This window comes from Tachypleus tridentatus, chromosome 1 (assembly GCF_004210375.1).
Source record: "Tachypleus tridentatus isolate NWPU-2018 chromosome 1, ASM421037v1, whole genome shotgun sequence".
NCBI lineage: Eukaryota > Metazoa > Arthropoda > Merostomata > Xiphosura > Limulidae > Tachypleus > Tachypleus tridentatus.
The window spans coordinates 77,454,465-77,475,197 of record NC_134825.1 but is presented as its reverse complement, the minus strand read 5'-3'; the positions used below and the strand labels follow the sequence as shown (position 1 = coordinate 77,475,197).

Genomic DNA, 20,733 nt, shown 5'->3' with positions numbered 1-20,733 from the left:
AGTTCATTTGAAGTGACTGTACTATTGTAACAAACGTTCAGGTGTAATCGAAACTTAGTATTGTTTTAACAACAGTTGAAGTGATTATAGTGTATTAACAACAGATAAAGTTTAGTTAAAGTGAATGTAATATTTAAAAAGTTAAGGTTTAATTGAAATAATAGTATTATTTTAACGAAAAAATGTAGTTGACGCAATATTGGTACATTCTTATTTCTAGAAACTAGTTAAATTTATTCTAAATCTTTTCTTATAGGCAAATTCACACAGAATACCATGTTCATTTGTAATATTTTTCTTCGCACTCTGTAATAATTTTGGCGAAAACGTTTGTTTGTTTATATTTTGGCATAAGCTATTATAATTACTAATGAAAATATTTTTTTAATTATCAGTTACTAATTTTGTATTAATATTTACGTTTTACGCTCTGAAGACTTTTCATATTAATTTATTTAATTCGTCGACAGCTCTATTTTCCGACCTATTTAGGAAATGAGTAACACACTTTCGAATTAATAATCATTAGATTATGTTTTGGATTTCATTTGTGTTAAATTATATCAAAGTAAGAAAAATTAATTTTTATTATGAGACGATGGGTCATTTCAATCTTAAGAACTTCGCTTACAGCAAAATTTTATATACACAGACGATTAATGACTTAACTGAATAAATATAAGGAGTATTCACGAACTCAAAAGCATAGGATTTTAAAGTTCCTTTGTACATCTACATCATTCATATTAGAGATATCATATATAATGTATGACAGACGTCTGCCTGACAGGTTTCAAAACTGGCAAACACATTATTATGAATACTTCTTAAGGAAACAAAGCAGATATTTTGAGCGCCACTCTTCTGATATCTATCTACAGATAGACCAGCATTATTATGTGTGAGTTCCTAACAAAACCAAGCTTTAAGTTTATGTATATATACACACACATATAGAAGTGTGTGCATGTTTATAACTGACGTTATTGTATTTTTTGAACGAAGTCAACACAATTGTATTTCTTCTATCACAACTTTATCATATGCTAAGAAATAAGTATAAGAGTGGACGGAAGTCTACGCTTGTTTTAGAACTGATATTTGTTATGAGTACAACTTTCTTTTTGTTATATCTTGAAGAAGAGAGAACAAAAGAAATTTTTTCTACTTGTCAAACAAATTATTGACAAATCGGTAACGAGTTACATATAAACTTTTTAATGACATTCAGTGAAAGAGCGAGTAGGCTGGGCCTAATATTTAGTTTTACTGGAAAGTTAATCCAGGGGTTCATGCTTCGCGGCATAAACCCCCTTTGCGGTTTGGAGCCGTGGGTGCGTTATAGGAGAGACGGTCAAATTCCACTTTTCAGCTGGACAACAGAAACCCACTAGATTGCAGTATACGGTGTTGATTAGGGGTAGTTATACGTAGAAATTTATTAGTATAGGTTTGCACATAATTCACCAAAAGTTTCACAATTATCTTCAGAAATAAATAGATATTTCCAAGTATTCTTGATGTTTTACTATTAAATATAATGCTCGTCAAACACGATTTCTTGTCTGCGTATTAATGTGTTACTGATAAACAAGCTGTCGTCATAATTGTTACTACACAGAGCAGTTCACAGCACGATAAAAGATATACGACTTGAACATAACATTTTAACTTTCTCAAAACTAGTGCATTCTTTGGATAAATAAATAAATTTTTCTCTGGTGTTTAAGCGTGTTGTGTGTATGGTACCATAATCTGGTCAAATGAGGAAACTGTTAGACTAAAGTGATTAAAAAAAAATTATCTTCTCATGCCCTTAGCGTGATTACAAATGATTACGCACATGCGCTCTCTGGTTGGCTTTGTATACTAAATGTCGATTTTGGTTTTTAATTAAGAATCCTTCTCAGCATTCATAGCCATAAGAGTAAGCTGGGGAAACAAATACAATCTGCGTAAATTTTGTCTGATTGCGTTTTTGCTTTATTTGCTCAATTTTCCATATACTTTTCAAGACGACTAGTTCATTTAATTACAAAAAAACTATAAAGATTTTATATCATAAAAGCATAGATCGCAATTGGCTCTTTGCCAAATTTGGTTGCCTCGGTAGAAATGGACTTTTGTAATACGAATATATGAATTCATGGAGGATGTATTTATAAGATCTTTTGGAATTAAGGGTTATATTAATATATGTTATCAGAAGTTAAGATACTAAAGATTTACATTTTTATGCATTTAAGTTAGTCCATATCTTATCATGGTGAAAGTCCATTTGAAACAGCATAATCATGTCTGAAAAATATTAATCTATGTGACATGAACCATTTCAATTGAAGCGTAATAATACATCTGACATGCTACAGTCTGTTTGAAGCGAACCAGTTTATTTGACACGCAGTTATAATGCAGTCTGTTTGACATGAACCAGTTCACTTGATGTGTGACAATACGTCTGATAGGAGGATACTGTAGCTTTGGCAAAAACCATTTGATTGACGCATAACAATCCATTTGACCCAGAGTGTTCTTATCCAATGCAGTACAGGTTACAAAAATTGATTAGGCTAGTGTTGAGTTAATAAACGCGACAGATATACCTATGCACCTTTCCTTAGAGATTAGCTTTATAATTAATGTTTCTACTAATAATAATTTCATTTGCAAAATCTGCCATTGAGAAGGTTTCGACATTCTTATGTTTAGACGAATAATGTTTGTCTGTTACCAAAGTACGGGTAATTGTTTTGTACATATATAACAGCTAATTTCTTATGTACATATTTGTTGTTAAATACAAAGCCATTATGGGCTATCTGTGCTGTGCCCATCACTGGTATGGAAGCCCAGGTTTTGGTGCTATAACCCTGCAGACTTACCACTGAAGGTGCTTACGTAAACACCATAGACACAATGAGCATTAATTAATGTCAAATTTTCAAAGACAACACTGCAAATTCTGTTACTACCACTTCAGAAAATGTTTGTCTTCCTATGTATTACATGTAGAGTGTGTATAGCATTCACACGCGTAAGAAATCTATTCTTACTTACAAAATAACACTAAAATATCAGACGTAAAAATAGTAGAGTGTTTAATTCATAAGTTGTTTCAAATTTCAACTCACGCTGTGGATATTATGGCTGAATTAAACCAGATCACATTCTGTTACATACATACATTTTACTGCACAGTTTTCTCCAGATAAGAGCGCTACTCAAATGATAATAAATGATCAAACATGCGGGTTTCTCCTTAAATTATATACATATATATAATTATCGCTGAAAAGTGATATTAACAAAATTATCACCTTCATATTTTAAACATTATTAAGATGAAAGATTTTTGTCTTTTGTCGGGGATCTCCTCTAACCATGACTCCACCCAAGTGCTTGGACACTTACTTATCACAATTAATTATGTAAAGCTGGTTAAAAAGGTTATAGAAGTACTAATACAACAGCTCATGCTGACAATTTAAATTTAAAGAAATTTCTCTTGGATAGATGTGTAGCTCATGAGGAAAAGGAAGAATTGATAATGTTATATTTTACATCAGATAATGGAACATCACTATTTCCACTTATTTAGTATGAAAGTCTTATATTTTTTCTTTAGATAAACAGCACGAAGATCGCTTATCGAATCGAAAATCGTTTAATTAAAAAATAAAATTTACTGGCAATTATGATTTAATCAGAGGTAACGTGCAGATGTTTATTATTTCTTTCGAAAACTAGAAATTAAATCAGTAAACTGAAAATAGAAATTTTGGATTCGTTTTTACACTTATTGTTTTTGCCTCGCATATTGCGAATGTAATATTTATGTGGGCTTTCCTTCGAAAGTCAATAGAGTAAACATATTCTTTGTTTTATGTGTGTGCATTTGTTTTCGTACAGCAAAACTACATCGGGTTATAACTGTGTCTACCAACTGGAATCAAACCCCTGGTTTTAGCGTTGTAAAGATCCCACCAGGTGACCTGTGTTTCATATATTTTATTATGTTAACAATTTTATTTTTGTGTTTACATTTAGCTTAGATTTAACTGTGGTGTAGTTGTTAGCGTACAGGTCAACAGTAAATATTTTCAAAGTTAAGGACGACGTATTGTATCTTTAAAAGCTCTACCATGAATATAAAAAAGTACGACGTACTTTTATTCCTGTTAAATATATATAGTCAGAATTATATATTCAATATTACACATAAACATTTACATAAAAGTATTATTTTTAGTATCACTCCCAAGAATTATAGTTTCCACAATTCAAACTTTTTTCTAAAAAGTTTTATAGTTTGTTTTTTACTTTTTCTTGAAAAAATAATTAGGCTTAAGCCTAAAAGTATTTACTTTAATGGATTGTAGAATAAATTATTTCCGTTTTCTAAAGCTGTGTTACAATACACAATCTTTATGGATACTGTACTTTACGGTAATTAGTAAGACTGAAATCCTGTATTAGAAGAACATTATCAAATTTGTACATTTCGACTTTTGGGAAAGGAATGAGGTCTCCGCTCTGGTCAAGTTAATGTTCTCTATAGTAAGTTGATTGTAAGCGTATGGCAAAACATAATGTCGAATAATTTGATGTACTGACTTTATCCAGCTGTCAGTTAGAAAACAAAATATCCTTCCTTCTCCATCTTGCACAACTACCGTTAAAACATGTTTGGAAGAGAATTGTCTAATCTAATAAACGTTACAAGCAGTCGTGGAAGCACCTGCTATCTCTCTTTATCTGTCAGAGTTTCTTTGGAGGAAGACTTTATTTGCTGATATCCCGAAGGTGAAGAAACGGCACCGTTTGAAACAACTTCACTTGGAATGATATCCTGGTGTGAAGGCAGCAATGCTTCATTTCTTCTCTTGTAATAAACAGAACTTTAAATAAACTACGATTTGATTTAACTTATAAATCAACTACAATTTCCATATTTAACTAACCAAGGAGAGGTTTTATTTCAATTTGTGAAATATTTTTCTCTATGTACTCCATGATACCCTAGTGGTCCAGAGGTACGTTTGAAGGCTTGCAGCGTTAAAAACGGGTTTCGAATCCCGTGATAGACACAGTCAAATATGATTGTGTAGCAGCTTTGTGCTTAACAACACACAAACAAACTTGTGTGTGTCTTTGCTAAACTGATTTTGACAAGAAATATTTAAATTGTGAGCTAAGTGGCGAACGTGATGCACTCCTTGTTATAGGAGCTTTTCTAAACTAGTAATATTATCAACTAGCTAATATACTGTGATGTGACTTTTCATAAATATCTTATGCTTCGCTTGGTAAACACTTACAAATCATAATAAATAATCCTATGTATCACAGAAAGCGTTTTGTAGCATTCTTTATTTCAAATATATATTTGTTTGCATCACCGTGAATCGTGTAGTACCGTGTAAAAGCCCCCCCCTCCTTTTTATTTGGTAAGGTTGTACCGATCCTAGCTCACTGGACTGTGGAATTGTGAATTCATTACTTCCATACCCTTACCGCAAAAACAATATAAAAAGCGTGCGATTCGCACAAAGGACATGGCAAAGATAACATAAAATATGACACATAAAAACCACAGTTGGAGCAACAAGAGTAAGCTTAGAGCTGGCGGTGAGCGATTTTGACTAACTATCTTTTCTCTGTCCTATCACCCCATCCTCCCCCAATAGCTCAGCAGTAAGTCTGAGGGATATGATGCGAAAAATAAGGTTCCAATACCCCGGTGAACATAGCACAGACACCCCATTCTGCAGCTTTGTATTTAATAAGGAACAAACATTTCGAAATTAACAGCATAGGCAGCTCTTGAGTAACTTTGCTCAAATATCCGAAAACAGACAAACAAACAATCTTTAATGTGTTCATTTTTCTGCCTTTAAATAGTTATTATTTTTTATAGAATAAATAAATAAGTAAATGTGAACACTTATTTTCCTCCATACGTGTGTGAGATGGCAGAAGAATGTTTCAAGTTGAATACTGTTTGTTTTTACTGATTATTCATACCATTCTATTAATAAGATATTTTTATTTTATAGAGTATAATATTAATTTTCTACTTCTGACATTTCATTAATAAAACTTATTTGATTACAGTCTTGGGCCCACGCCTTACATCACTTTATTAATGATGATGTCCGTAATATTTAGCTACATCAAGGTTATTGAATGTTAAACCTATGTACAGGTTAAATTACTCTGTTGTATTTTTATCCAAGGTAACATGTGGAACACTTGCACTTTAACTCTAAAGCATTTTATTTCCAGGATGGTTAGGACGCTCGATTCGCGGGTTCATATCCCCGTCACACTAAACTTGCTCGCCATATTAACCGCGGGGGCGTTATAATATGCGGTCAATCCCACTATTTATTAGTAAAAGAATAGCCCAGGAATTGGCAGTGGGTGAAAGTGACTAGCTGCCTTCGTTCTAGTCTTTCGCTGCTAAATTAGGGATGGCTAGCACAGATAGATTACGTGTAGCCTTGCGCGAAAAGCAAAACAAACCAATTTTCAAGGTACATAAAAACAACCTATAAAGACATTTTGGTGGCTACTTATAGGTTTATCTGACATGAGAAATAACTTTTTAACGCGGTATACTAATTTATTTCGAGCATACGGTTTATGTTGGTTGACTTAATTTGTGATCGTTATCGAATTCCCGTGCTGATGAATCAACAAAACAAAGATATTCCTTGTCAGTAATAATTCCATAATTAATTCTAGCCTGTTTTAATGAGTTGTATGTGGTACTGCAGCGGCATATTGCCGCCTTTGCAAGCAGTGGCTTCACGGGCTACGCGTTTAGAAGTAAACATTTAGTTCACGGTCAATACTCAACAGAGCAATGTTACCACAGAAACGGTCAATACCCAACAGAGCAATGTTACTACAGAAACGTTTGTGGTTGGAAGAATATAAACCACAAAAGAAAAAACATTCATACGTCGATATTGTTAAAGAATGCAGTATTAAAGGACACCACAACATTTTCGAAAAAGTGAAACTTCCCTGTTGAGTTAAATCTCTTTACCAATTTTTATTTTTATTTTTTGATTGAGAGGTAAAAACAATCCACGTCTGATTTTATTCTATTCGTTTATTTTTGTTCTCCCAATCGAAGATGTTAGATGTGTGCTTTTCCCACGGTAACTAAAGGCTACAAATAATATTCTTTAATGAAACTTCGCAAGCTACTTCCCCTAGAATTTGGTAATAGACGTATTACACTAAGAGTTAAAAGATGACCAGTACAAAACGAATTAGAAAGTCGATTTCTGTTGAATAGAAAACATAACCATAAAATATACATATATGGATATGTGTGCTACACTTATTAACACAACAAAACCAGAATGAGTTAAAAAATCTTATGGTCAAAGGAGTCATTCAATGTGCAAGTAGTTGTTTTTTTCTTTTATGTTATCAAGTTACACAATGTTTCCTACGTAAGCAGAAATGCTAACACAGCATAGTTTCCGGAATGGAAAAGGACTTGAAGACCATACCTTATCCTAAATCCAACTGACTTCCTCATTCACAAACTGAAACCTGTGGTTAAGTAAGATAATTTTCTGGTTTTAAGTTTAAAAAAGCTGAAAAGCTAACAACTTACAGACTTCTAGCCTTACCTCAAACCCATCGTTCCTTTTCCCCAAATAAATAAACAACAGCAGAAATTATAATCATAGCAATCGTATATTACTACATATTCCTTAAGTTCCTCAATCCTGTAAAAGTGTTAATACCCGTACCATCCGTTCTGATATACAATCCAGCACTGAGGAAGTTTTGTGCTTTTGGACTGCTTATTTGGGATTTTGGAAAGCGATAACCTTATACAGTGGAAGGGGTTCTTGGAACTTTGACCTGCTGTATGATGTAAGAAGTTTGTCAACATATTACTGTAATGTCGGACAACAATGCTCAGTCATGACCATCAAAAGTTGTTCTTAAAGTATGACGAAATTCAGTATATAGCATTAGAAATTTATAGATTATAGTCAACACAGGAAATATTTCACATAGAAGAAAAGTGGAAAATTTAAACAAAATCTCGGAGAAGGCGGGTCATCATGAGTGGATTCTTATGACTCTGTACCGTTTTGTGCGACTGTGTTGGCTAACACTGTGCAGGGCGTTATATAGATATTAGTGCGTCGTCGATATCATTAGGCTTCGCATTTTTATACAGTCAGATCAAAAAGTTTTGTATTAATTATAGTCACTTTAAAACGTTTTTGTTTTTCGTGAAATCTAACGTATTAAATGTTCTTACTCTATACACGTGCCATCCTAATATATAAGATATTTCAACTCATACCACTGAACCTAACACATTGAATGTTCCAACATTGTATACGTCTGGACTTAATCAGAACTTGTTTGTCGGATTTCTAGCAAAGCTACTAGGAGGCTACCTACTCTATTCGTTCTTTAGTGTGAAATGATAAACTAGACAAAAAACAACTAATCAACATCATTCACCGCCAACTGATGGGCTACAACTGTAAGATCAAATAGTGAGATTTGTCGGTTATTCATATACGGCCCTAAGGTGTGGATCGGGACTTTTATTTTTTAAAGAAACAGGAACAATGTTTCATTTACGTTGCACACTAACCACTGGACCCGCACTCTGACGTAACATTTGGAATATTCTTGGTTGGGACTAGTATATATAACATGTGAAATATTCAAACGAAAGATCGGACGTTTTCAAACTTATCGAATGCTCTAATTCTCAGTACAGGTGTAATATGTGAATTGTTCCGAATTTTTATAGGCCCACAAGTAACTAGGGAATAATTGATATAATGTTATGAATTTTAAATTTCTTACAATACCATACTAGTAAATATCTTTTAAAACATTTTGTTTGTTTGTTTTTTACTTTTAAGTGTTTCTGTCCATCTGTTCGTAAACTAAACGATCGCTAAGAAAGAATGAACATATTTCCTGTATATTCGCTGTTTATGTGGCTTGCAATATAACACCATTCGAGATTAACTGTTACGTATGCACACACACTTATTGATAGCTGGCCTACCATCATTTTACTTCCGCATTTCGTTTTTACTTCTATCAATATATAATAACGTAGAAACAAACAAATTTTATGTAGCAACTGTATCAGCATATTGCGTATATTTTAAATTTGCAACTATGAACTTCGTTGTGTACGATATTGATTTACTTCCTTCCACATACAATCCATTTTCGTTAGTTTCTGTGTTTTGCCGGATTGGTAAATGGAGCTTAGACATAATTTTCACAAAATTGATATTAAGCTAACGATTGATCAGCCGTATTGGTATTTTAATTCTTTCTCTTAATGACGCGTCCTTTTCATATGTATTCACGAACGAAATAAGCCAGGAAATGTCGCTGATTTATTATCGTTTTCTTCGAATATTGTCTTTTTTGTTCCCGCATTTGCTCATTCTACATTGTTAGCGTACACCCGATACACGTATAACAACAACTCTGTTCGTTGTATCAGAAATTAAAAGCAGTGCATCACTCCAAGAATAGGCTTAAATTCATAAATTTTAAGTGGCTTGAAAGATTAAAGTTATGTAGTTTGATTAACAGGCATCGCTACAATCGACTCGTGCGTCAGTGTTACAACCAACAAGTCTGTGATATTTATAATTGAATGGGCTCGTCAGTAAGTGTATCGTAATGAATCAGGCGTTTCTTACGATAAGCTTAACATTCTAGTTGGGCTAAAACCATGTCACAGAAACAACACAATACAAAGGCATGTTTAAATTTATATCAAAGGTCTCCATAATGAGAACAGAACATTTATATATGTAAAAACGGCTCGTTTGGGTTGAGAAAAGTTTTTATGCAGAGGAGCGAACAACGTTTCGACCTTCTTCGGTCGTCGTCAGGTTCAAAACAGAACATTGCATTTTTAAACAGTTATTGAAACATACTAATTTAATATATTTCTTGGTGATGTGAGCAAGCAGTTTCAAATGCCGTGAGGAATGATTTGCAATTTTACCTAAATTAAAAAAAGAAAGTAGAATAATATATAGATTATCATTCAAGTATTTCAGGTAAGTTGAAACGTTATATAATTATTGATATATTTTAAATGACATACGAAATTTATTATTGCAGTAAGTATTCCAATCCAAAAGGCCAGGTGGTTAGGGCGCTTGACTCGCAATCTGAAGGTCTAAGGTTCGTATCTTTGTCCAATTAATCATTCTCGCCCTTTCAGCTATGGTGGCTTTATAATGTTACGGTCAGTTCCACTATTCGTTAGTAAAAGAACAGCCCACGAGTTAACAGTGGATGGTGATGACTAGTTGCCTTCCCTCTAGTCTTACACTGCTAGATAGGGACAACTAGCGCAGATAGCCCTAGTGTAGCTTTGCGCGAAATTCAAAGGAAACAAACAAAGAAACTAATCTAAAATGATAATAATAATAACTTAATGAAAAGAACGTCGGAGTTAAAAGAGTTTAGTCATCCACTTTCCCAGTTTTCACAATTCCGATTTAAATATAGCACTTAGCCTTGGGTTTATCTGGTTTTCAACCTTTTAAAAACTCTTACTTCGGTAAGAAGTAGCTAGTTTGCCGAACTGTGGAGCTAAGGCTCCGCAATTTATAATTCGGTACGCGATAAAAAGAAACAAAAACAAATCGCGCTCCGAGCACTGAAGCTGTGGATGCGACGATCAGATTCCGCTATTTAATGTGAAAAGAGTAACCTAAAAGTCGCTGGTGGATGGTCTATCACATCTAAACTATTAATGTGAAAAGAGTAACTTAAATGTCGCTGGTGGATGGTCTATCACGTCTAAGCTATTAATGTGAAAAGAGTAACCTAAATGTCGCTGGTGGATGGTCTATCACGTCTAAACTATTAATGTGAAAAGAGTAACTTAAATGTCACTGGTGGATGGTCTATCACGTTTAAACTATTAATGTGAAAAGAATAACCTAAATGTCGCTGGTGGATGGTCTATCACATCTAAACTATTAATGGATAAGCAGGTAGTATTTGTGGGTTTTTTATTGAAATCCAACACACAAGCAAATAATTCGGAAATCTCCTTCCGTCTGAGGAAGTAATGTTGTCACAGAGTTATAATGAAACAAAAATAACTCGACGACGAAAGTAGCAAACATCCAAATCAAACTAAAAATGTGGATGCTGTTCATTCTAGTGCAGGAAGCACATGTTAAATGCGCAGTAATAGACGTTCACTGCCACAGGAAGATGCAGTAAACATACTTGTAACGAATGGCATATCCATTTTTTTTTAATTACTTTATGGTGTGTATCGGTCCACATTGAATGTTTGTCAAATTTATTAATTTTCAATGTACTACACTATTTAGTTTATAGAAAATTGTATATTTCTATGGAAAAATAAATTGCATGTTAGATTTATGGTTGTAATAGTTTGAACTTTTGCACTGTAATTGTGTCGGTTATGGACAATAAGTTGGTTTGAACATGAGTTTTTCGTATGCGTAATAGTTTTGGTATCACAGTCTTGTTTCAGTAGATAATGCCGGCGACTTGCATCCTTCCAAATTTTTCCTACCAGTAAAATGTCATTGTATAGAAACAATATTAAAAGTGTGATGATACTTCTGAAACACGACCTTTCATCAATTTGATAGTGTCAAACAGGTTTCTGTCATGTACATAGCATTAACATAAACTCGATATACAGTAAACACTTATTATGTGCATAGTTTTTAATTAGAATTTTGTATGGGTGTTAAAACTTTAATTCCCACTATTCGTTGGTAAAAGAGTAGCCCAAGAGTTGGCGGTAGATGGTGATGACTAACTGCCTTCCCTCTAGTCTTACACTGCTAAATTAGGGACGGCGATCACAGATAGCCCTCGAGTAGCTTTGTGCGAAATTCAAAAACAAACAAACAAACAAACAAAATTAACTTTAATTAAAATAAAGTACAGAATGACGTTTGGACCTTCTTAGGTCATCTTCAAGCTAACAAAGAGTTTGTTTATATATATATATACATGATATGTATCATTTCTTGATTACTTGACATAATTAGAACAAACAACGGTCACATGAAGATAGAGTCCAAACAAAGGGGTTGTTTCTCTACAACTTGTTTTTTTGTTATCCCTACATCAAATTATGATTTTACTTTATTACACTCTCCTTGTAAGATTTGATAACTAGACTGGGAACTGAATAATTTTTTCGACATCTTTCTTCGTCACGAAACTTTGCATCTTCTTATTTTCTTATTTTTGTCACTACAGCACGTAAGACACTATTTGTAAAGAAGTTTTTAAATATATTTTTACATGTAGTTGTAACGAATTTTAGAGTATTTGCTCAGAAGTTTTTCACAACACATAGTAATTTGTTTAAATAAAAAAACCATGATATTGTTGGACGGCGATAATTAAGATATGATCTTTCGAGATACATTGAATTCCGTAATAGTTTAAATCTTTTGCAAATATATTTAGTTAAGATTCTGAACATTTTATTTTCATTGCTTCTTTGTTTTCCAAGAAAATGGATATTTTGATGGTTTTTATTAAAATATTCAAAGAAAATGGTTTAAATTTAACTCTCTTTCGCTATGTGCTGTAAATGATTGATGAAACCCGTTCGCGAGAGGTTTAATGCACAAAGATTACTGGGCAAGTGAAGTTAATTTGAACAGAAATATTCACATCTTCGCTCTAGCTTTCCAATGTAAATATTGCTAATTAAATTAAAGCACCAGCTGGAATGAGATAATTTATTTAAGAGAAAAGAAATAAGTTTTCCTTTTATTCAAGTAATTCAAAATTTGTCGTTAAAGTGCGATAGTAAAATAGAATTAGATTACGGTTTAGTAACTCCATTAGATATGTATGAGAAAATACTTTTCTTAAGAATACTGTATATGCTTATAGTCGTTTCTGTTTTTACTTATTAAAAATTGACTCATTACATTTCATCTGAGGGACTTCGTTTTTTGTTCATCAAAGTAGATTACACATAACTTTACAACGTACATAGCGATGGAATATATCTATCAATTATGTATGAAAAGTCTATTTCAAATATTTTTATCACCTTCGTGAAAAATTTTAAATACACAAAAGCAAATATCTATTGCACTGAAACATTTTTTTCAGTTTCTGCCACTATGCTAGCAGAAATTAAGAAATTCCTGTTGAATAAATTTTGCTAGTATATACACTACTTTGCAGTAAAATGGTAATTGGAATTGGCAACATTTAAGAGTTAAACGAGTAAAATCACTGTTACAGAATAATACTAGTTCGTAATGATGAGAAACCCACTGAAGTAAATATGTATTTTCGAGACGGCTGGTATGGGTATTAAAACTTTCATTAAAATAAAGTACAGAACAACGTTTCGACTTTCTTAGGTCATCTTCCGGCTAACTGTCTTGAAAATACAGAAAAATGCCAGCCCCATCCTTATCTCTCCACACACATGTAGTTTTTGTGGTGATTATTCCAACAATCCATTATGCGGAAAGGGAATATTGTTAGTCATGTAAATTACGAATAATAATGTTTAATTGACGTGGTTTTTATATATTTACAATGTATGACACTTCACTTCAATATACGGGTGGACCGGTATGGTCAGGTGGCTAGGGCGCTCGATTCGTAATCTTAGGGTCGCTGGTCACAGCAAACATGCCCGCCCTTTCAGCCTCGGGGGCGTTTTAAGTCGCACTCAATCCCACTATTTGTTAGTAAAAGAGTAGCCCAATAGTTGGCAGGGGTGTTGGTGACTACCTGCCTTCCCTCTAGTCTTACACTGTTAAATTATAGACAACTAGCACAGATAGCCCTCGTGTAACTTTGAGTGAAATTCAAAACAACCACTTCAATATGGAGTTCGGTCAACACGACAGGCAAGAGCATCCCGGTACCGATGGTGCACACTTACAATTAAAGTGTTGATAAGTTAGTCAGTTACAATCATCCAATTCTTTGAAAGAATTTTTTCCAGGTCAAGTGCATATTTAGAGTTGTTTCATTGGATGTAACTCGTTTCCTGAAAACATCCCGTGTGTACTCTTAGGACAACTGAAGTCTTGTGAAAGTGAAGGCCACATATTTCGGTTAACCTCCTCTTCTTGAGGGAGTATGTTGCCCAAATAAACAGTGTGGAAGGACTTTAACGGCTGTTTGATTAATACCCAGGACCAATTTTAGTAGTTCATAGCAGTCATAGGACTACTAAATATATCCTCTATTGTGGTATTAATGGTGCTGTTGTGTTTGATGTAAAATAATAAATACCAAAAAACATAGTCCTATTTAAATCATACTTTGTCCATTCTCTATGTTTGAAAGTAGAATTCGATCAATTTTGTTCCATTTTTTTTTAATTGAGTACACGCCTGTTATCTTATCTGGCTTCTGGGTGAAATAGGCCAATCTGAGAAAGAATAATTGTTCCAAATATTGTCGGTGAACTAAATACTGTTAAAGCCATCGTGTGTTGCTGTGAGGAGAATATTTTTGATTGGTAGTCTGACAAACTAACCTTGTGCAGGCAGTTTTTAAGTACGTGAAAACATCTGATTCAGTCTCAAAGCAGGTACCTAATATTGGTGTGAAAGTGGAGATTCGACAAAAAGCATTCGTTGTGTTTTGTGAGTGATCGTGTGACTTGTCCAGATGTTCAAACATCTGTTTCGTTGGATTGAAAACAGGTCCATATTCTACTAATATCGTTTAACACTCTTACCTGAACTCACATCATATTGCTTTCCACAGTGATCCCTCAGTGGATCAGGGGTAAGTTGACGGACTTATGTATCTAAAACTTGGGGTTCGACTCTCGATTCTCTTCGGTGGACAAAGTGCAGGTAATCTATTATGTAGCTTTGCAATAAAAATAATATTTAACAACATCCACGTGAGTGGTCTAGTCATAGTTCGTGAACATTATGTGAGATTGCCTTACCGTTGCTAAAATGTTAAACTTTTAGATTATTTTTAATAGTTTTGTTCAGTGTATAAAGGTAGTAATTATAGTGTATGGGCTATTGAGCGCATTCTGTCTCGCACGTGTTAACGTACAAACGAGGGAATTTATAATTTGCGGTCCGTTACTCGCCACATACAGACAGGGTCAGAGGTAAATTACCACATTGTATGTAAATGGGTAAAGAGTACTGAATACATTATATTCAGCCTGTTGCCATCACAACTAAAATTATAGATACAAACACACAAAGAAGTCAGAAAACATATTCTTCAAATTACACTTGTTCCTGAACATAGAAAACAATTTTGTAGTTGGTTTAATCCGTGTGCTTAAGAAGACACAACTTTTATGTTTTAATTAGATTTAATCTCAGTTAATAAATAGTCTTTGTAGTCATATAAATTAGACGTATAAATGCATTAGCTGTTTGTGTTATTTCTAGCCTTAACTGCTTAACTTGTCTTGTATGACCCTGATTTCGAGGCTGCATGAAATCGCTGGACCATAATAGAAATCAGTCTCGTTAGTTAGTTACGCGTGGGTTCATTAAACGGTAGTTGAATCCTTTCGGAGTTGACAACAACAATCTTCTGACAGACGAGTGTTCAAGTGAGGATATAATTTTTGTGAATCGTCGTAAGTACATTTGTGAAAGTTCCAAGTGAAACTCACTTCACGTCATCGTCGGGAAATGCTCTCAGTTTATGTTGTGATTTTCAAATTGTTGATAAACATATGCTTTGTGAAGGTCAATAGTGTAAAAATGAAGAATCGTCTTTTATGGGTTTGAGGTGAATACCAACGCGTCCATATTGCTTTTTATGAGATAATGTAAAAGAATATTCATGTGAAACCGTTGTTTTTATGAATAGCACATTAACATGTTACGTAATGAAGTTTCTTTTTTCATTTTTTTAGGAGATGAAGGTAAACTGGGCTACCTCACCAGGAAACACTCCGAAACAAGATACTAGCAGTAAGTTACCATGGCGTTGTCTTTTGTATCATTGTAGATTATTAATTTAGTAGTAACGATTAGACATTAATTTATTTTGATAAGATTGTTTCTCGCTTCATATAGAATTAAATTGACTTTTGAATTTTACATATCACAGGTAAGCTATTAAACACACTTAAATATAGCAGTGTGGTTTCTTTTGTGGGAAATGTATATAAACCGTGTTTTAATTAGAATCAAGAAAAAGGGTTAAACTGTTGTTGAAATATGTACACCTATTGGTCGACACATCTCTTGACTTGTCAAATTTACTATTCAGAAACAAGGAAAAATCGGTGTCCATATTGGTCTTACGTCGACTTGGTTTGACTACCCAACAACTCGCAACTTTATTGCTTGGTTTTTTGTAGAATTTTTACACAAAGTTGTTGTTGTTTGGTATTAAGCACAAAGCTACACAAAAGGCTAGCTGTGCTCTGCCCACCAGAGATATCAAAACCTTGTTTCTAGTATTACAAGTCCACAGACATACCGCCATACCAGAGATTAATTGCACATAGCCATTCATAATTTTCAACTAATAGAGAAAAGGCAATTAGTCGTCAACACCATTCGCCATAAACTTTTGGACTCTTCTGTAACTTTTGTCTGTGGAATCCTTGAATCAAAGACCATTAGTCCTCGAATTCCCAATCTTAGACACATTAACCACCATGTCATCCGGGTGACTGTACACAAAGTAAAGAATATCTGATCATTAAAGAAATTTGTAGCACCACTTGAAATGGAGACAGAGATCAAAAATATTTATTATCACAAGACGTCTGGGATAACTTATGATTTTTGGTTGGAGAAGGAAAATTTATTGTTCTACACCAATAACTGTTTTTAAGAGTTGACTTATCCAAAATATTTTAAGGCAAATAACTTAGTTACATTTAGATGAGAAATATAATCTGTGAAATTAAAAAAAAAATGATGTAGCAATTACGGAGAAATTATCATTAGTTTTTTAATGATGTAAAGAAACAGATTCTACGTAGTTATTTCTTCAAATATTTAGGTGTAGTATAAGTTGATTTTAGATATTAGTAGGAAATAGACGAATACAGTACACAGTGTTAGGCACGTTCTCTATAGTGAAAGCAGAGAGTTGCACATTTTCGTGTCGTAATTAAATAAATTGCACTTTTTTGTGCTATCGAAAGAGAATTTCTTCATTTTCGCAACATTTGAGAAAGTTACTCTAATGTCTACATTACTTTAGAATGAGGAACGATTATGCATGACAATAAGGTGTATATATATTTAGTTCATAAAAAAAGAGACATTTCCTGATATTTATATCACAACAAGAAAAGAAAATACGCATACCAATATCACTGGTTTGATTTAAATTTCACGCAAAGTTACTCGAGGTGTTATCTGCATTACCCATTCCTAATTTAACTGAAATGGAAGGCACCTATTTATGTCTTAGGTTACTCTATGAATGACGAATAATGGGATTGACAGTTATATTATTAAGTATCACGACTGAAAGGGTGAGAAACTTTGGTGAAGGCAATTCGAACTCGTCAGTCGCAGATTGCTTGTCGAACGCCTTAACCACTGTTGACCACTATTAAAGAGAGAGGTAATTTGTACACGTTTATCAAATGAAAAGACAAAAAATCTTGTAGTTCATAAGACAAAAAAACTATTTCTTTACGATATAAAGAGCAAGAAATCACAATTATTGTTTTCTGTGATTATTATCAAGGGCAGAAGTTTTATATTTATGTATATTAGGAAACTTAGTGAAGTTTTTGTCTGCGAGTGGAGCGAATTTGATAGAGAAACACTTAGAAGATCGTAAGTTAGAATATGTGAGGTAGTTGATAAGTTTGAGTGGCAAGTTAAAAATGCTTCTTGCATTGGATTTAGCCAAATCTAAAATCAACGGTGGGTCGATTCCTCTCTTAGCTCGGCATGGCCAGGTGTTTACAGCGCTCGACTCGTAATCCAAGGGTCGCGGATTCGAACCCCCGTCACACCAAACATGCTCGCCCTTTCAGCCGTAGGGGCGTTATAATCTGACGATCAATCTCACTATTCGTTAGTAAAAGAGTAGCCCAAGAGTTGACGGTGGGTTGTGATGACTAGCTGCCTTTCCTCTAGTCTTGCACTACTAAATTAGGGACGGCTAACGCAGATAGCCCTCGAGTAGCTTTGCACGAAATTCAAAACAAACCAAACCGATTCCCCTCGGCGGACACAGAAGATAACTCAATGTGGCTTTGCTGTTAGAAAACACACAAAAAAATTTGCCCTTGAGTAGCACAGCGGTATGTCTCCGGACTTACACTGCTAAAAACCGGGTTTCGATTCTTGTGGTGGGCAGAGCACAGATAGCTCATTGCGTAGCAGGTGCTTAGTTCTAAACAAACAAACTTCACCGCATAATTGTAAGTTGTTTATAATTAATAGAGCGAGACACATATTTGGAAGCCGAGTTGTAAATCTATGTTTCTAGTAATTAGAAGGGTTGCACATCTCTATTTGAAGGTAAGATGAGGAGTTATAAATCTCTGTTTGAAGTTGCATGTATGTTTGCAGCAAACCTAAGAGTTTTGCAAGATAAGTATTAGTGTATTTTCGTTTCAAGAGAAGAGTAAAACCTGGAGATTTCTGTGAGAACGATAAGAGCAGAAGTTATACATATCTGTGTGTGGGAGAAGCATTATTTGACAACCATACGGTGAATTAAAAAATATATATATGCTATTCAATTTTTGTGGTGAAGTTAACGTACGTGATATTCAAACCTATAACTATTTTTAAGCAATAGCCGACTTATAACAGTCTTGAAATATCTAACTTATTTTTATGATTTAAAACAATTAAACCAATCGTACATTTAATGCTAACTCAAGTAAAGCGCAACTTCCAAACATTTAATGTGTAACATATATATATCTATATACTAATTATTATCTTGCTCATAGATATTTTTTAGATCGTGAAAGTTATTACCTAGTTACATTCAGAAACACGGGAACTTCAACAATCCATTCATGTACTGAATACAATGCAATTAGCAGAACGCCAAATCATGGATGAAAACCTTTTTGAAATGAAACTACGTCTTTTCTTTTTCGGTGGCTTCCTTTATACATCTGTCGTTGTACTTTTCTGAATTTCTTTTTATAACTGACATGCCATTTGGAGAGCATTAAAGTGATCCAATGACTTTGCACATTCTGTAAAATGTTTTTGAATTTACCTTAAGCACATTATACCCGAAATTAGCAAATTAATTGCTTCATAAATTAGTCTTCGTGTGTGTTTCAGTATTTTTATTTATTAAGTATGAACTTTTCTACCATGTGCTCATAACCGACAGAGCTTTTAAATGAGTTATAAAAATTAACGATTTCAGAAAAGAAATTTTTACTTCAATAGTGCTGATGTTTCCATTAGGAAATTCGAATGGCTCTACCTAAGATATTGTTTGCTAGGTTTTTTCGCCATTGTAATACTTGGCTGATATTTGATTAAGGGTGTGTTGGCATTTCATGTGTTTAAATAGCGTCATTATGTTTTAATAATTCACGTTATTATGTGCTTTATCTTCAGATGGTCGTTACAATGAAACGTAACAACTTACTTACAATGAAGCATAACAACTTACAATGAAGCATAACAACTTACAATGAAACGTAACAACTTACTTACAATGAAACATAACAACTTACAATGAAACGTAACAACTTAGAATGAAACGTAACAACTTACTTACAATGAAATGTACCAACTTACTTAGAGTGAAACATAACAACTTACTTACAATGGAAAGTAACAACTTACTTACAATGAAACGTAACAACTTACTTACAATGAAACATAACAACGTACTTATAATAAAACGTAACAACCTACTTATAATGAAACGTAACAACTTACTCACAATGAAATGTAACAACGTACTTCAAATGAAACGTAACAACTTACTCACAATGAAACGTAACAACGTACTTCCAATGAAACGTAACAACTTACTCACAATGAAAAGTAACAACGTACTTACAATGAAACATAACAACGTACTTATAATAAAACGTAACAACCTACTTATAATGAAACGTAACAACTTACTCACAATGAAACGTAACAACTTACTCACAATGAAACGTAACAACGTACTTCCAATGAAACGTAACAACTTACTCACAATGAAACGTAATAACGTACTTTCAGTGAAACGTAACAACTTACTCACAATGAAACGTAACAACGTACTTCCATTGAAACGTAACAACAAACTTACAATGAAACATAACAACTTACTGGCTGTTTAAGCTCACCTACACCGATCTGGTCGTTCCTATGTCGTCGGAAGTGGCGGCTTTCTATGTCTCACGACATCTTGCCACATCCGTCACTCATGCAGTCTTTGTTTTCAGTGTTTTGTTACATTGCAATGGATGCAGTGACATTTATTGCTACTTGGAGATCCAAAGAGTTTTGTTGTATGGCGTTTGTGTCAGACTTTCCAAATCTCTGCACATTGAAGGGATTAAGGTCAATCCACCTTCTAATGTCAAATTCGCTAAGCCCGCGATTAATTCTGAGTTCGTTATTACAAGTGTCATGGGAAGAGGTAATGTGGATAAAGATCAGTCGTCCCGGAAAGCTTCTTTAATGGAAATGCTGCCTGGTTAACTTGAGATTCAAAGAAAAGTCTGTTACTGCTGTACCATTTTTATATACTTCATATGATGTA

At 33.7% G+C, this 20,733-nt stretch overlaps 1 protein-coding gene across 3 annotated transcripts in view; it reads left to right on the top strand.

Annotated features, from left to right (window-relative positions):
• Window positions 1–20,733, top strand: part of LOC143252973 (nucleolysin TIAR-like) — a 226,893-nt gene that overhangs the window by 124,339 nt on the left and 81,821 nt on the right. For all 3 annotated transcript variants that reach the window (XM_076505988.1, XM_076505954.1, XM_076505968.1), the window contains one exon: window positions 15,929–15,986. In XM_076505988.1, coding sequence (XP_076362103.1) covers window positions 15,929–15,986 — 58 coding nt within the window. The remainder of the gene's footprint in view (window positions 1–15,928; window positions 15,987–20,733) is intronic.